This window comes from Eurypyga helias, unplaced genomic scaffold (genome assembly GCF_000690775.1).
Source record: "Eurypyga helias isolate BGI_N326 unplaced genomic scaffold, ASM69077v1 scaffold10512, whole genome shotgun sequence".
Taxonomy (NCBI): Eukaryota; Metazoa; Chordata; class Aves; order Eurypygiformes; family Eurypygidae; genus Eurypyga; species Eurypyga helias.
Genome location: NW_010235287.1, coordinates 1 through 12,562, shown reverse-complemented (window position 1 = coordinate 12,562; position 12,562 = coordinate 1). Strand labels below are relative to the sequence as shown.

The following is a 12,562-nucleotide window of genomic DNA, read 5'->3' as shown; positions in this document are numbered from 1 at the left end:
CAACCGCACAGTGTGCTTTATGAAACAAACAGACTTTACATAATGTCCCAAGATACATTGCTATTAGATAACAGGGTGAGGAAGAGAGAGATTAGGTTGCATCAGCAATGGAAAAAATATCTTTCAGAGTTTATATGTGCAAGGGGTAGAGGAGCAATGACACAAGTGAAGCATGAAGCAAGGAAATGGGGCGAACAGGAAGGCTGCACTGGGTGGCAGACACACCTTGAAAAATATTTATCTACTAATGGTAGTGAGACGCTAAAGCCAAGGGAAACAAGAGGTGAATATAACAGTAAAAGAAGGGGATGGCTTATGATGTATCCATAATATAGTTTTCACATAAACTGGAAGCTCACTCCTATTCTGAGAAAAATTTCATGGAGCACTAGCCGAAATGGTATATCCGTTTGTGGTTACACAACAGGAAAGGAACAACTGAAAGGAAAAATGTGGCAGCGACTGATGATCAGAAACCCCATTTCAGCTCTGGAAGGAACAGCACTGACACTGTGGAGCCAGGATGGGATGCATCTCACCAGGGTTAACTCATGCAAAGACTGAAGCATTGTCAAGTATCCCATGGAGGAGCACAGCTGTGGAGCGAAGCCAGTGGACTGAAGCTGTGGACTGAAGCCCCAATACTTCCTCAATCCAGGCTGTCAGGAGACAGCTCTGATTATGTCCTGCACAGAGCAGTCTCAGCATCAGATAGGAATTCAAGTGTCCCTCGGTGTTCAAATCTTGCAGCTCGGAGGGAAAGTCTGCTATGGAAGGCCAAGAGGAGGATATGCAATTGATTTTTAAAAATTCATTTGAATTATTTTTCAGCTTTAAAATAGTCAGTCTGGCACAAAATAGATGGTACCACCCTGAAAAACGAATTCTAAATAATTGAACTGCAAATCCGTCAGAGCAGGTCTCAACAGCTCACACTATAATTGCAATTATTAAACGCACATGTTCTACTCCAGTGCAAGTCGTGGTATGAAAGTATGAGCATTCACTTGAATCTTAGAAACATATGCAGCCAGAATCTCTTCAAAGCCACACAGTTCAGCCAACCCCAGATATGATACACATTTGCCACCATGCGACCAACAGCAGGGGTTGCTGAGGACATGCAGCTTCCATCACTGTCCTGGAATTCAGCTCCACGTGTTTGGCCTCTCCAGTAATTACACTCACTATCCATCCATCTTTGCATCAAAACCTACTTGTTACTATCATGTTGTGAGCAAGTGATAGCACTCTCAAATCATATCTTCACAGTATAGAACAAGTTTCTATCTCTTACCTTAGGATTTTTTGGCTGACTCCACTGGAATTATCCTCTTAAAATGCTATAACTAACAGTTATTTTCATCACAGAACTGCAAGACTTACAATCACATTTAGACCCCTTGCATCTACTTCAGCCATGAATACATGCATCCAAGATACCTCTAGGAAAGCTGTTCAAGACTGCTTAAGGCAATGTTTGCATTCACTGAAAGGGATTATGATACGGCCTCCAAATTTATCAGACACTGAAAAAGGACCCTTGTCTGAGGTGGAGAGGTTGGCAGCTGTCAGAGTGTAATTCTGGATCTGGCAAACACTCGCCCTGCAATTTAGGTCAACCTGAACAGAAGGCAAAGGTTTGAAAGCAAGTTGATGTTTGTCAGTGTATTAACAACACCTCATAGGTATGGGCTTTAGTTTCTTCAGCCATTTTGTCTGTGTAGCTATGGAGAAATAAAAGTTAAAAGATGCTGATTTCTAGCTAACTCCTTACCTGCAGCCATACATGCTGAATGGTGGCTTACGAGCATGAGGGTGAAATTTTCAGACTCTGGTTGTCTAGCCACATTACTTTTAAACTATTTTTTAAATAGCCACAGAACTATATTTTTTATTTAAACATCTTGTCAAAGTTACTCTTTTCAGAACAATAGCCAAATCTAGCTCGAGCATGGAGTATTATAAAATAAAATGATGTATCAAGAAGCTCCGTGATCTGAACTAAAGGAATCTTTCTAGTGTTCAATCAAGAGTTCAATTCTAGTTCCTTGTGATCAGAAGATATGCAAGGTATGGCTGTTACTGACATGCCAGAATACGCCTAGTCTCATTTTCCTCATCCTCTATTGGAAAATGGTACCATGGTGGGTTTTTTCAAGAAAAGCAGATAAGGTGCAAGTTCTGTCTTATGACTGAAGGCTATTAGTAAGTATGCAGATTGCAAGAAGACTGACCATCTGGCATCTGAGACTAAAGAAACTGATGAAGCAGGAAAGTTAAAACAGAGTAATTACCTTCCCTAAGCTTTCAGATAACTCAACGAACAGAAGAGGCTGCTCTGTCTGAAGCATAAAAACTGAGGCACAGAATTCTACAATGCGCCTTGAAGCTAATGATTCATGGTTTTGTCTACTATGTTTTCCCTGGTTTCCAGTGACACACTCTTGAAAATAACAGTGACAGACTCATTCTCCAGTTAAAGCCTCCAACCAAGTCAACTGAATTTCCACTTGAAATCCTTAACACCACTGGGCCAGAATGTTGAAAATATGTTATCACAAACCAACATCTTGCTCAATGTGTCCTGCAGTTTTGCATACACAAATACCAAGGACATTCCAAAGCTGCGCAAAATCCACAAAAACAAAACTTGTTCCTCTCAAGGTGAGCACTTAAACCCATATGTGCTAATTTTTGCCAGAAAATAAAACCTGATATGAGGACTCAATTAAATAAAATCAAGGACAACATTAGCTACATGCACTTTTTATACACAAGCCAAGTTATAGAAATTGACCTTTATTTAGGAATCAGTTTCTTTGACTTTTTTTTTTTTGATACAAAGTGACATTTTCATTTTAGTACAGAAAATCCATGTCAGAACAGTACCTGTTTCAGTTGTACCACTGGAGTCCTCTCTGACCTAAAACTTAAAAAAAAAAAAAAAAAAAGATAAACAAAAAACAACTGCTGTCCCTCACCATGAAAAGTACTTTGACTATTAATTCATCCATACCATTTCCTGGTTTTTAGTTTATATATACAGTATTAAAATAGTATGGTAAAATACTATGTAAAATACTATATATATATATCTATTATAGTTCAAAATACTCTCTTATATATAGTATATAACTGTATAAATACTATATAAGGTACTTAGAATATTTTGAACTATAAAACAGCATCTGTAAAACAGAATTTAAATTTAGAGCCAGATCTTTCTTGGAAGAACTGTGCACGAAGAATCCCTTTTTTAAATTAAAAAAGCTGCAAACAAAAGTAAAACTACAGCCTGTAGTGTAAAACTAGTACCCCTACACAATGAAATGATAGGAACAGGAACCGAGAAGCAGTTCTACTTAAATGATATTTTAAAAACAATTAAAATACAGTACCTAAGAAACATGGCACAAGAGACAGAAGAGACAGGTACAAAACTTGTGTTAGGAACACGGAGTCAGAAGTGCAAAAAAAACCAAAAAGGGAACTGATACAATGGAGTTTGGTACAATAGGTGAATAAGTACTGCAACCAAAACTTAAAAAAAATCACTTGTTTTTTGACAATGAAAACACTAACAATTTAGTACCTTTCTAAAGGCTTTTAATCAAAGCCCTAAAACGGTGGCTGCTCTTAAATAAAAACAATCTATGTGAATGCTACACACTGAAGTACAAAGCTTAAGAATTACCCTGCAAAATTGCACTGACAGAAGCTTTCCATATTTACAGTACCTAAAAGTGACAGAACACAGCATGCTAGGCCTAGTTCATGACTTTTCCCCACCAGTACTTAATCCAGGCCCAACAACCAAAAATTACTATTTCTCAACACACATTAAGCTTGGATTGTTCAGATATATTATGATGTTTAAATATAAGATTCATGCATAAACAAGAAACGATATCTTTGACAGACAAGCATTGACAGGATAAGAACAGTGGTCTGCCCTGTAGAGGAGTGTATTTCCTTCTGAGCTTACTCCCAAGACGTACCGATTCACTCCCACATTATTATCTGGTTGTTAAGTCAACAACGTACTTAGAAATGGTCAAAATTGCAGCTAAGAGTCACATTGTACATAAACCATTCGCTCATATTAATCAATTTCACTCCGTTTTGGAGAGTTACCTCATTAAGTGAAAGGACACATAGTTAAAAAAAAAAAAAACAAACACAAAAACAAAGACATTCAAGTAAACAGCAACAACCAAATACTTTGAAAAGGTTTTTGTAAACTTGTCATTCTACTGGGTTTTGCAGCATTGTTAAATTCTTTACTCATGGACAAGTACACGCAGGTCACAAGCCATCGTGACAGCCTGTCACGTGTACATGTACGACGTAAGAAACAAGCTCGATGAAGTGATCTACCCCTTCCCACACGCCTTGTCAGGTCCTTGTGTGTTCAGTGTTATCATTCCCCTTCATGAAACAGAAATCGCTTACGAATATCTTTATAAAGACAGAAATGGACAAAGTCCACTGGATAGAAAGTTAGTTGGTTATTTACATCTGCAGAGTACTTTCACAGCGAACTAAATCTACAGCGGGCCGGCTGGGATCCACAGGACTTTGTTTTGTTCTTGATCGACAGTTGTCATAATCTGAGTGCAAATGCTTGAAAGGGCTCCTCCCTGGACAATGCCTGGAGAAAAAGAAAGCCCCCAACACAAATGAGACTGGAACGAAGAGTTATGACTAATTACAAAGCGAGTCTTCTGCATTCTTCTGCAAAGTGTTTATCAACAGATCAGAATTAATCTACCCAATTCAGTATTTGCCAGATGCATGACTATTAAAACAAGAAAAAGAATAAACAGAGCATAGAGGTCAAGCATTAAATATACAGTTTCTTCTGCTAGCTCTTAAAACAGCCCAGGGAAGTCGTAGTACTGATGGTTATAATCAACTAAGACAACTGTTTTGTTAGAGGCCTCCACGTACTATTTTCAGAGGCATCAGGTGGCAAAGTTTAAGTCTAAAGATGGTCAGAATCTGCTATAATAAACCTTCTCTGTTCAGCACGTGGTGTTGAGTTTTGTGTTTATGTGGTAATATACATAGAGACTATAGCTGTAGCAACTAGATACTATTTACAAATATTAGGAGCAAATTATGAAGCAGTTCAGACCATTGAGCTAAATAAAACAGAAGTGATTGCTACTCCAATTCTTATTCTCAACTACATTTTAAGGGAACAAAAGGCCAAAACCAAGCAACTCCCTGAAAATCAATTCAAAAGATAAATGAACACCTTGCATTCTACCCTTCCTAAACATACGTCATAAAAAGTAAAATGCCAGCGCTGACACTGCAGAGGAAAATATATTAGCTTTAAGACTTAAACATGACTTCAGAAGTACATCAGCAAAGCCTCAGCCACTACTAACTCTGGGAAAATACGGAAAGTCTTATAAAGCTTAAGGTATAATTTCCATTTTGGAAAAAACAGAATTTGATCTCACATAAAAATATTACTCGACTCTGCAGTATGGACTCTACAATTAGTGTCAGATGAGTTTGGATACAGAACACAGTAGCCAACAAGGTCTAGGAAAGGTGACGAATGGCAGTGAAGAAGTGATTCACATTATACACCGTGCACAAGTGGTACAGGAAACAAGCCAGCTTGAAAGAAACATTAGTCAAAACATGTACTTCATGACGCAGTCACAGATCTGAGTCTGACAGAGTGTGTCATACAGCTTCACGAGGAAGCTACCCTGTCCAACATGCCCATCTACAGGTTTATTTTATGCACGTGATCATTTCAACAAGCTTTAATGTCAATGCAGTTTGAACACCAATCCTCTCTGACTACCAGCATCTGGAAATGTTGAGGACAGCTGCAGCCCACTGTACTGGGCACTAAGAGAGGGAGGCCCTTCCCACAGGGCAGGCGAGAAGATGCACATAGGGCTGTCTCGCACTGAGTGATCCTTTCGCTATCATGGTGAAATTAAAATGCAACATACAACTTAAGAAGCAGAAAGCAACACGTGGCAGTGCAGCCTGGCCATGAGCACGTCAAGTTCTGTGAAGGCTTAGTATGCACCATTTAAAGGAATATTTGTATGACTATTATATACCAGCTATCTGATTTTGTTGACAACATGCAGCTTCTCTCAGGATGAGCTGAGATAGCTCCATACTAAATACATCCCCTTCCACCCCTGGACTTGTAGGTATGCCTCAAAGCATTTCAGTAAGAATCCCATTGCTTGGGGGATGAAAAGTTGGGGTATAATTCCAAATTACAGTTATGCTCAAGAAACCTTTGGCAATTTTTTTTCCTTTCTTGAAAGATTTGAAGTATACCTCACAAATCATTCATCAATTTACACTACGGGGTGGGGGGTGGGGGGGTGGCAAGGCGTTTGTTGTTTTGTTTGGTTTTGTTTGATTTTAACAATTACAAAACAATATATTTTGCTTACATGGTATAAAACTGACAACGCTGTGTCAAATTATCTTGACCATACTTCCAATACTACTGGCTTCTAATAAAACATTTTCAGAATCTCTTCTGGTTTTAAGATTCATAATATGCTAAACCAAACACATGTAAAAGCAATGGATAGTACTTATATTGAGATGTCCTCTCCTAGTAAAATTAAAACATCAGAGTGGCACAATGAGGTGGGGAGGAGGGGGTGGGGGGATGGAAAGGGGAGAGGGAAAAAATTCTTTGAAGGAACATAAAATCTTTTGCATGTTGAATTACAGTGTAAATGGATTACACTGCCACTGTGGTCCCAGTGAAATGTTGATTAAATACTAACCTGTAAAGTACTTGCTATACTCTTGTTCTATTTTTTGAGCTGTCTCAAACTGTTCTTTGGAATGTTTTTGTGTAACTTTGTCCCTCAGGAAGATTGGGTCTTTTTGCTCTCTGCAAAAAAAAGAAAGGAAAAAAAAGAAAAACCTGGTATAAGAATGTTTTTTTAATGGACTTGAAATGATGATATCCAGTTGGGTGAATGTGAACGGCTAATTAATTTCCAAGCATAATGCTGTGCATAGAGTGCCATCTACTGTGTTTCAGCAGTATCAGCACAGCCACCAGGATTATTCCAGTACTAACAAACCTCAGAGATTGGGAGGAGTTTCACAGAGAAAGAATATAATGTTTTCCAGTTCATGTGAATTAGATCATCATCTCATACACTCCAGTACTCCCTACACAAAGTTGGGCTCAAGTACTGCTCTCTTAAGACCTTGAAGTATCAAGCACTCAACAAATAGAATATTTCTAGGTCATCTTAGATGATATATTATTTATAGGTCATCTTAACACATTTTTGAGGTGACTGCTTTTATATTATACATGCTGTTAGAAATAAAATAAGAAAAAAATATAAAGAAATACAAATAGTAAAAAAAAATATTTAATTCTAATGAAGGCTGGTAACCCTCTTCCAAATCTGACCTGGGATTCTGTTTAAAAGGAAGCAGGCTTTATAATCTACTAATAAGTTCATATAGATAGGTACTGAGACAATATAAGCATAGTTTCTTATAGCAGTGCGAAAAGAAGCACAATTTTATTTTATAAGTTTAAAAAAAAAAAAATCATTACTGAACAAACCTATTACTGCTGTACAGGACCTCAGAGAGTGCCAACAGAACCTGTGCTATAGCAAAAAGGCTGTTTGGGAAAACCTTTTGTGCTCCTAAATGGCAGAGACAATGTGCCACTGCATCTTATTTTGCTAAGTGCTTGCTTGTCTAGTTCAATCACTTTCTGTCACTTTGCAAAACCAAGAAATAGCTGTAATGGTCACCACTCCATTTCCAAAGGGGCTCAAGACATGACAGTTCCAGTTATCATTCAAGTGCATGATCCTGCAGTGGTAATGAAATACACATTGCTTTATGTCTTGCTTCTACTTGAAAGTGGTGATACTTATCTTCTTTATTTAATAGATAGTCATCAAATTTACCTACAGATCAAGCAGATAAGAAGTCTTCAGCTTTCAAAATTAAGATATCGCAAATACAAAATCTCTCAACAAAACTGTTTCTTAATACCTCTGTTGGGAGATTATGTCACTTCTTGCCAAAGCAATCTATCAGAGGGTGTGAAGGCTTACTCAAGCATTAGGGAAAGGACTAGGGTTTTTAACTTCTGTGTTCTGTTCCTGGCTGTATTCAAACAGGAAATTCCCAGTTACTGAAAGAGCATGTCCTGAGAACACCAGAGTATATACACTGCATGGTAAAAGAGGACTTCCCTTGCTATTTTCACTGGAGAATGAAGGTGGGAAAAGTGAGGTTACAAATCAATTGGCACTTCATCCACCCACTTGGCCCTGCTGAGAAGATGAAGAATACCTCTTGGTCAGAGTCACCACTTAATCCTCAATGGATCTCACCCATATCTTTCTTACAGTTTAATACAAAGGTGAGCAGGAAAGATCTGAGTGCCTCCAGGAGTACATACAGTTCAGTCTACATCGTTTGATTTCTTTGAAAGATTTAAATGTCATGCAACTAAATGAACTTAAGACCATTTACCTCACAGCAGGTTTTATGAGGATTATTTTCCACATTTTAAAGAGATTTAAGATGACTAAGATGAAAGAAACAGTAAAGGTAACAAGCTTATTTTAAGCCAAAATGAACATCCCTGAACTATACCCCTCACAGACTTACTTGATTTGTTTAGCATTTTTGTAGCGAATAAAAATTACAATAGGGTAGATATGAACACTGTGGAGCCGTTCGATGGCATGAGGAGCGATGTCAAGCAGACAATGACAATCCTAAGATCAAATGTAAATGCAAAACACTCATTCAGTTAAAGAGCACAAGCACACATGCAAATTCCCCACATTTCTTCCCTTACTTAAGTCATAGCAACCCAACAGAATTCTGCTATACATCTACACATTGCATTTTGGAGCTACTGAGCAATTTGTACCCAAAGGATTTATAACAAAAGACAGAAAATTAGAAACTGCAAGAAATTCCATACAGAGTACCAAAAGCATGCATTGATACAACAAAAAGTATTTGAAGAACTAATGAAATGAAAATTCAGTTTGAAATATCAGCAGTATTTTTTTTTCCAAATTTAAATATTCATTTTCTCTTTCAGAAGTCATAAGCAAACACAAGCATTAAAGCATTTAGACCTTGTGTGGTTTGACAGAAAACTAAGCGATGTACAGATTTTAATTAACATCTGTCTCCAGGATTATTATGATGATATGTTCTACATGACTGTATTAAATGGAATAGTTAAATAAACTAAATCACTGTTTGGGGTAGGGGCTGAGATCTATGGAATCTTAGAAAATTATTTCTAACTTTAATAATACTGTAGAAGAATATGGACATTCCTAGCTTTTACCAAAGGTGAGCTGCATAAAATTATCTTTAAACAATGACTTGCCAAAGTGAGGCAACGTTGATTTTACTCAGCGGCCTGGGGAACAATTCTCTTGAATGCCTTAAAGAGGGACAACTCTAACATCATTTCCAGACCCACAACATAGTATGACCAAATACTGCAAATTGTACAAAGAACTACAACATAAAAACGGACTCACCTTTTCTGTTATCTCTTTTATTGAAGCTACCGTTGTCACATCAAAATGTCCACTCCTCCGTTTATAATCAATAAACAGACAATCCTTCACACCCCGTTCAATGGCTTGTTGGGAAGCTTTCATAACCTCTGTTTCATAGAACGAGAAGAGACTCACTTTCACTACTATTCTTTAGACAAGGCTAACCAAACAATGTCTGCAAATTTAGATTTTTTGGGGTTTTTCCATGTTTATCCAACCATTTAGTTCACATAGATAGATGTTACTATCATATATTCTAAGCAAGAATAAATTAGTTATATTTGCATACTTACCAAGAGGACATCTGCAAAATTTTCCAGGGGATTCTTTGACCAACATGTCTTTCACAGCATCAAGTAAAGGTCCTAGAATAAGCACAGGCCTAGGAGAGGTACAGTCCACTTTCTGTACCCGCTGATATGCCAGACTTGCAGAATCTGTACACACGGAAGATTTTACTTATAAAAGCATAAATTATTTTCCCAGCATTCCTCAGATAGGCAGAAGAACCTTAGCAGTAATTATGAAAACAAACCCTTAGCAAGGGATAAGGGCCTTGACAAGTACAAAAATTGCTCCTTAGACATATTTTCAATTTTCTCCACTTGACAGCTCAAAACAGATAATTTTCTAATTGAAGCTGGTGCTTCTCCCCTTCACCCTCACCCAAACGTTAAAATCAATCTTTCCTATTTTTTCCTAAAAGTGTAAACAAGACATGATATTTGGGTTTTCTGGTTTGGTTTGCTGTGCTCTTCCAGGGAAGTAAGCATTGTAACCAATATGATTTTTGTGAACATGACTCAGTGAAAAAATAGAAGTGAAGATTTTTGAGTGGTGCCCAGGATTGCTGTCTAGACTAAGCTATCTGGACAGAAATTAAATAGTTGAAAGGAAGATCAAAACCATGCATCAAAAAGCAATCTCCCTCTGCAAATGAAACACTAATGCTAATAGATGTCGGAATAAACTACCAAAAAAAATCATTTTGAAACGCTCTGGCTTATTATTTAATACAACAAAAATTTTTTATTACTAGTAATGTAAGGAACATATGATCATCAATTGTATTAATCATACGGGACATATGATCATCAACTGTATTCAGAACAACCCGAAAGCCACATTATTCATTGTGTCATGCTGCAACAGCTTAAAAATGAAAGAAAAGGAAAGGCAACCTCTTCCCAAGTATAACAAAGGTACTTGCCATCCAAGAAAGGGATTGAATCTGTACTGATTGTATCAAGAGCCAGTAAATCCTTTCCATCTTTGGAACCACTTCGCTTGTGTTTATTCTTTCTTCTGAAGAATGACCTTCGTGCTGCTGCTGACAGCGTCTTAGATGAGCTGTTTTCATCTTTAGCCTCAGACATGCTGTGTCTCCTGTAGAACTCCTGATCCATCCTATAATAAAACAGACTAAAGGTTGGTATTTAAGCTTGTCTTTTTGAATTTTTTTGACGAAAAATATCATTGCTGCTTCTGGAACATACTGGAAATGCTTGTCTCATGCTTTAGCCTGAGCATCTTCATTACAGAAAATTAATCAGAAACAAACATTAACATAAATCAAATATTAAGCATCTGAAAACCTCACACTACCACATTTCCTCAGGATTCTTGTACTATAAATAGCATAGCACAGGGGGCAACCACTCTGACAGGCAAGGCAAAATTCTCCAAGGCAGAAGGAGCAGCAGGCACCTATGTGCCAGTAAAGTCAGCCTTGCACAGAAGTGAAGATCCCATTCTTTCTATGAGGCTGCATGTTACACTCATCCTTACAAATAACGTATTAGCAATACAAAATAGGTTTTACTTTATGAAGCTTTATTTTACGTAAGCGCACATAAGATACACAGTCTTATAATAACAATGCTGTCCACAGATAACTAAAAACACTGATGCTTCTCAAGAATGACTGTGATAACCTTGGATTCCAGGATACTTTTGCTGTAGTCACTCTCACTTTTGTTACTGAATTACCTATCAAAACACTGGTCTATATATCATTGCCATTTCTAGTTTACTATTTAGTAGCATGAAAAATAACTAATAAGTGATCTATTTATTTCAGTATTATTAAAATATGCCACCCCTAAAATGACATGCCTAAAAATTAGTATCTCAGAAAGAACAGAAGCCAACAAGCGTTTTATACCACATCTCACTAGGCAGACTTTGAAAGACCATAAGATAAATACTGTAACTGAGGTCACTCACATATATTTACTTGGAATCTGTCCTCTTTCCAGCTTCTGAGCATTCTCGTCTAGTTGCCAAGCCATCCAGCAACCAAAGTTCCCCTGTGGTAGAGTGTCATCAACATATAAAATGTCATCCTTCTTAAAGCTTAAATCCTGTTCCACCTCAGCCAGACGGTCATAAAGTGCTCTGGAAAGGAAGACAGAAATAGGCACTGCAACTGAACTCCATCAAGTCAAGGGAAGAGCATGCATACTTATTCTGAAAAAAGGTAACAGATTAGCAGCACACTCTTCATTTCAAGAGCACATAAGTGTAGAGAAAAATGTGTAGAATTACTGTGCTACAGACTGGGTACTCCCTGTCCCAGAGACTAGCTGGGATAGGTCAGTAAACTTGGAATTGGCGGGGGTGGGGGGGAAGGTAACACTGCTGTACTACCTCTCTCATGACGGTCAGCATATTGTCCTAACAGCCTTATGCTGTCATTACCAGTCACACTCAAATACCTGATATAGAATCCATCTCCAGGAAGTTCTTTTATCTTATTAAACTCTTCTAATCTGTATTGAGTCCTTATTTTGATGTTTTCTCCAGGCTTCAACATTTCCAGATAAGCTTCCTCAGCTGTTTTATTTCTCATATCAATGGATCCATACTGCAAAACACAGAACACAGAAACCCTAAGAGGTGAAATTGTAACTTAACAGACAAGAGAATTAGGTGAGCTTGAGAAACATGCAAAACAAGTTTGTTTCCTCCCCCCCCCC

At 37.6% G+C, this 12,562-nt stretch overlaps 1 protein-coding gene across 1 annotated transcript; it reads right to left on the bottom strand.

Moving 5' to 3' along the window:
* Positions 1-3,827: 3,827 nt before the first annotated feature.
* On the bottom strand, positions 3,828-12,450 carry LOC104505925 (disks large homolog 5-like; the record flags this gene model as incomplete). The annotated part of the gene is made up of 8 exons (XM_010146692.1): positions 3,828-4,654; positions 6,792-6,901; positions 8,665-8,774; positions 9,564-9,691; positions 9,878-10,021; positions 10,795-10,991; positions 11,811-11,981; positions 12,302-12,450. Coding segments are annotated over 8 exons (1,113 nt in total), but the record flags the coding sequence as incomplete, so codon positions are not given.
* Positions 12,451-12,562: the final 112 nt, after the last annotated feature.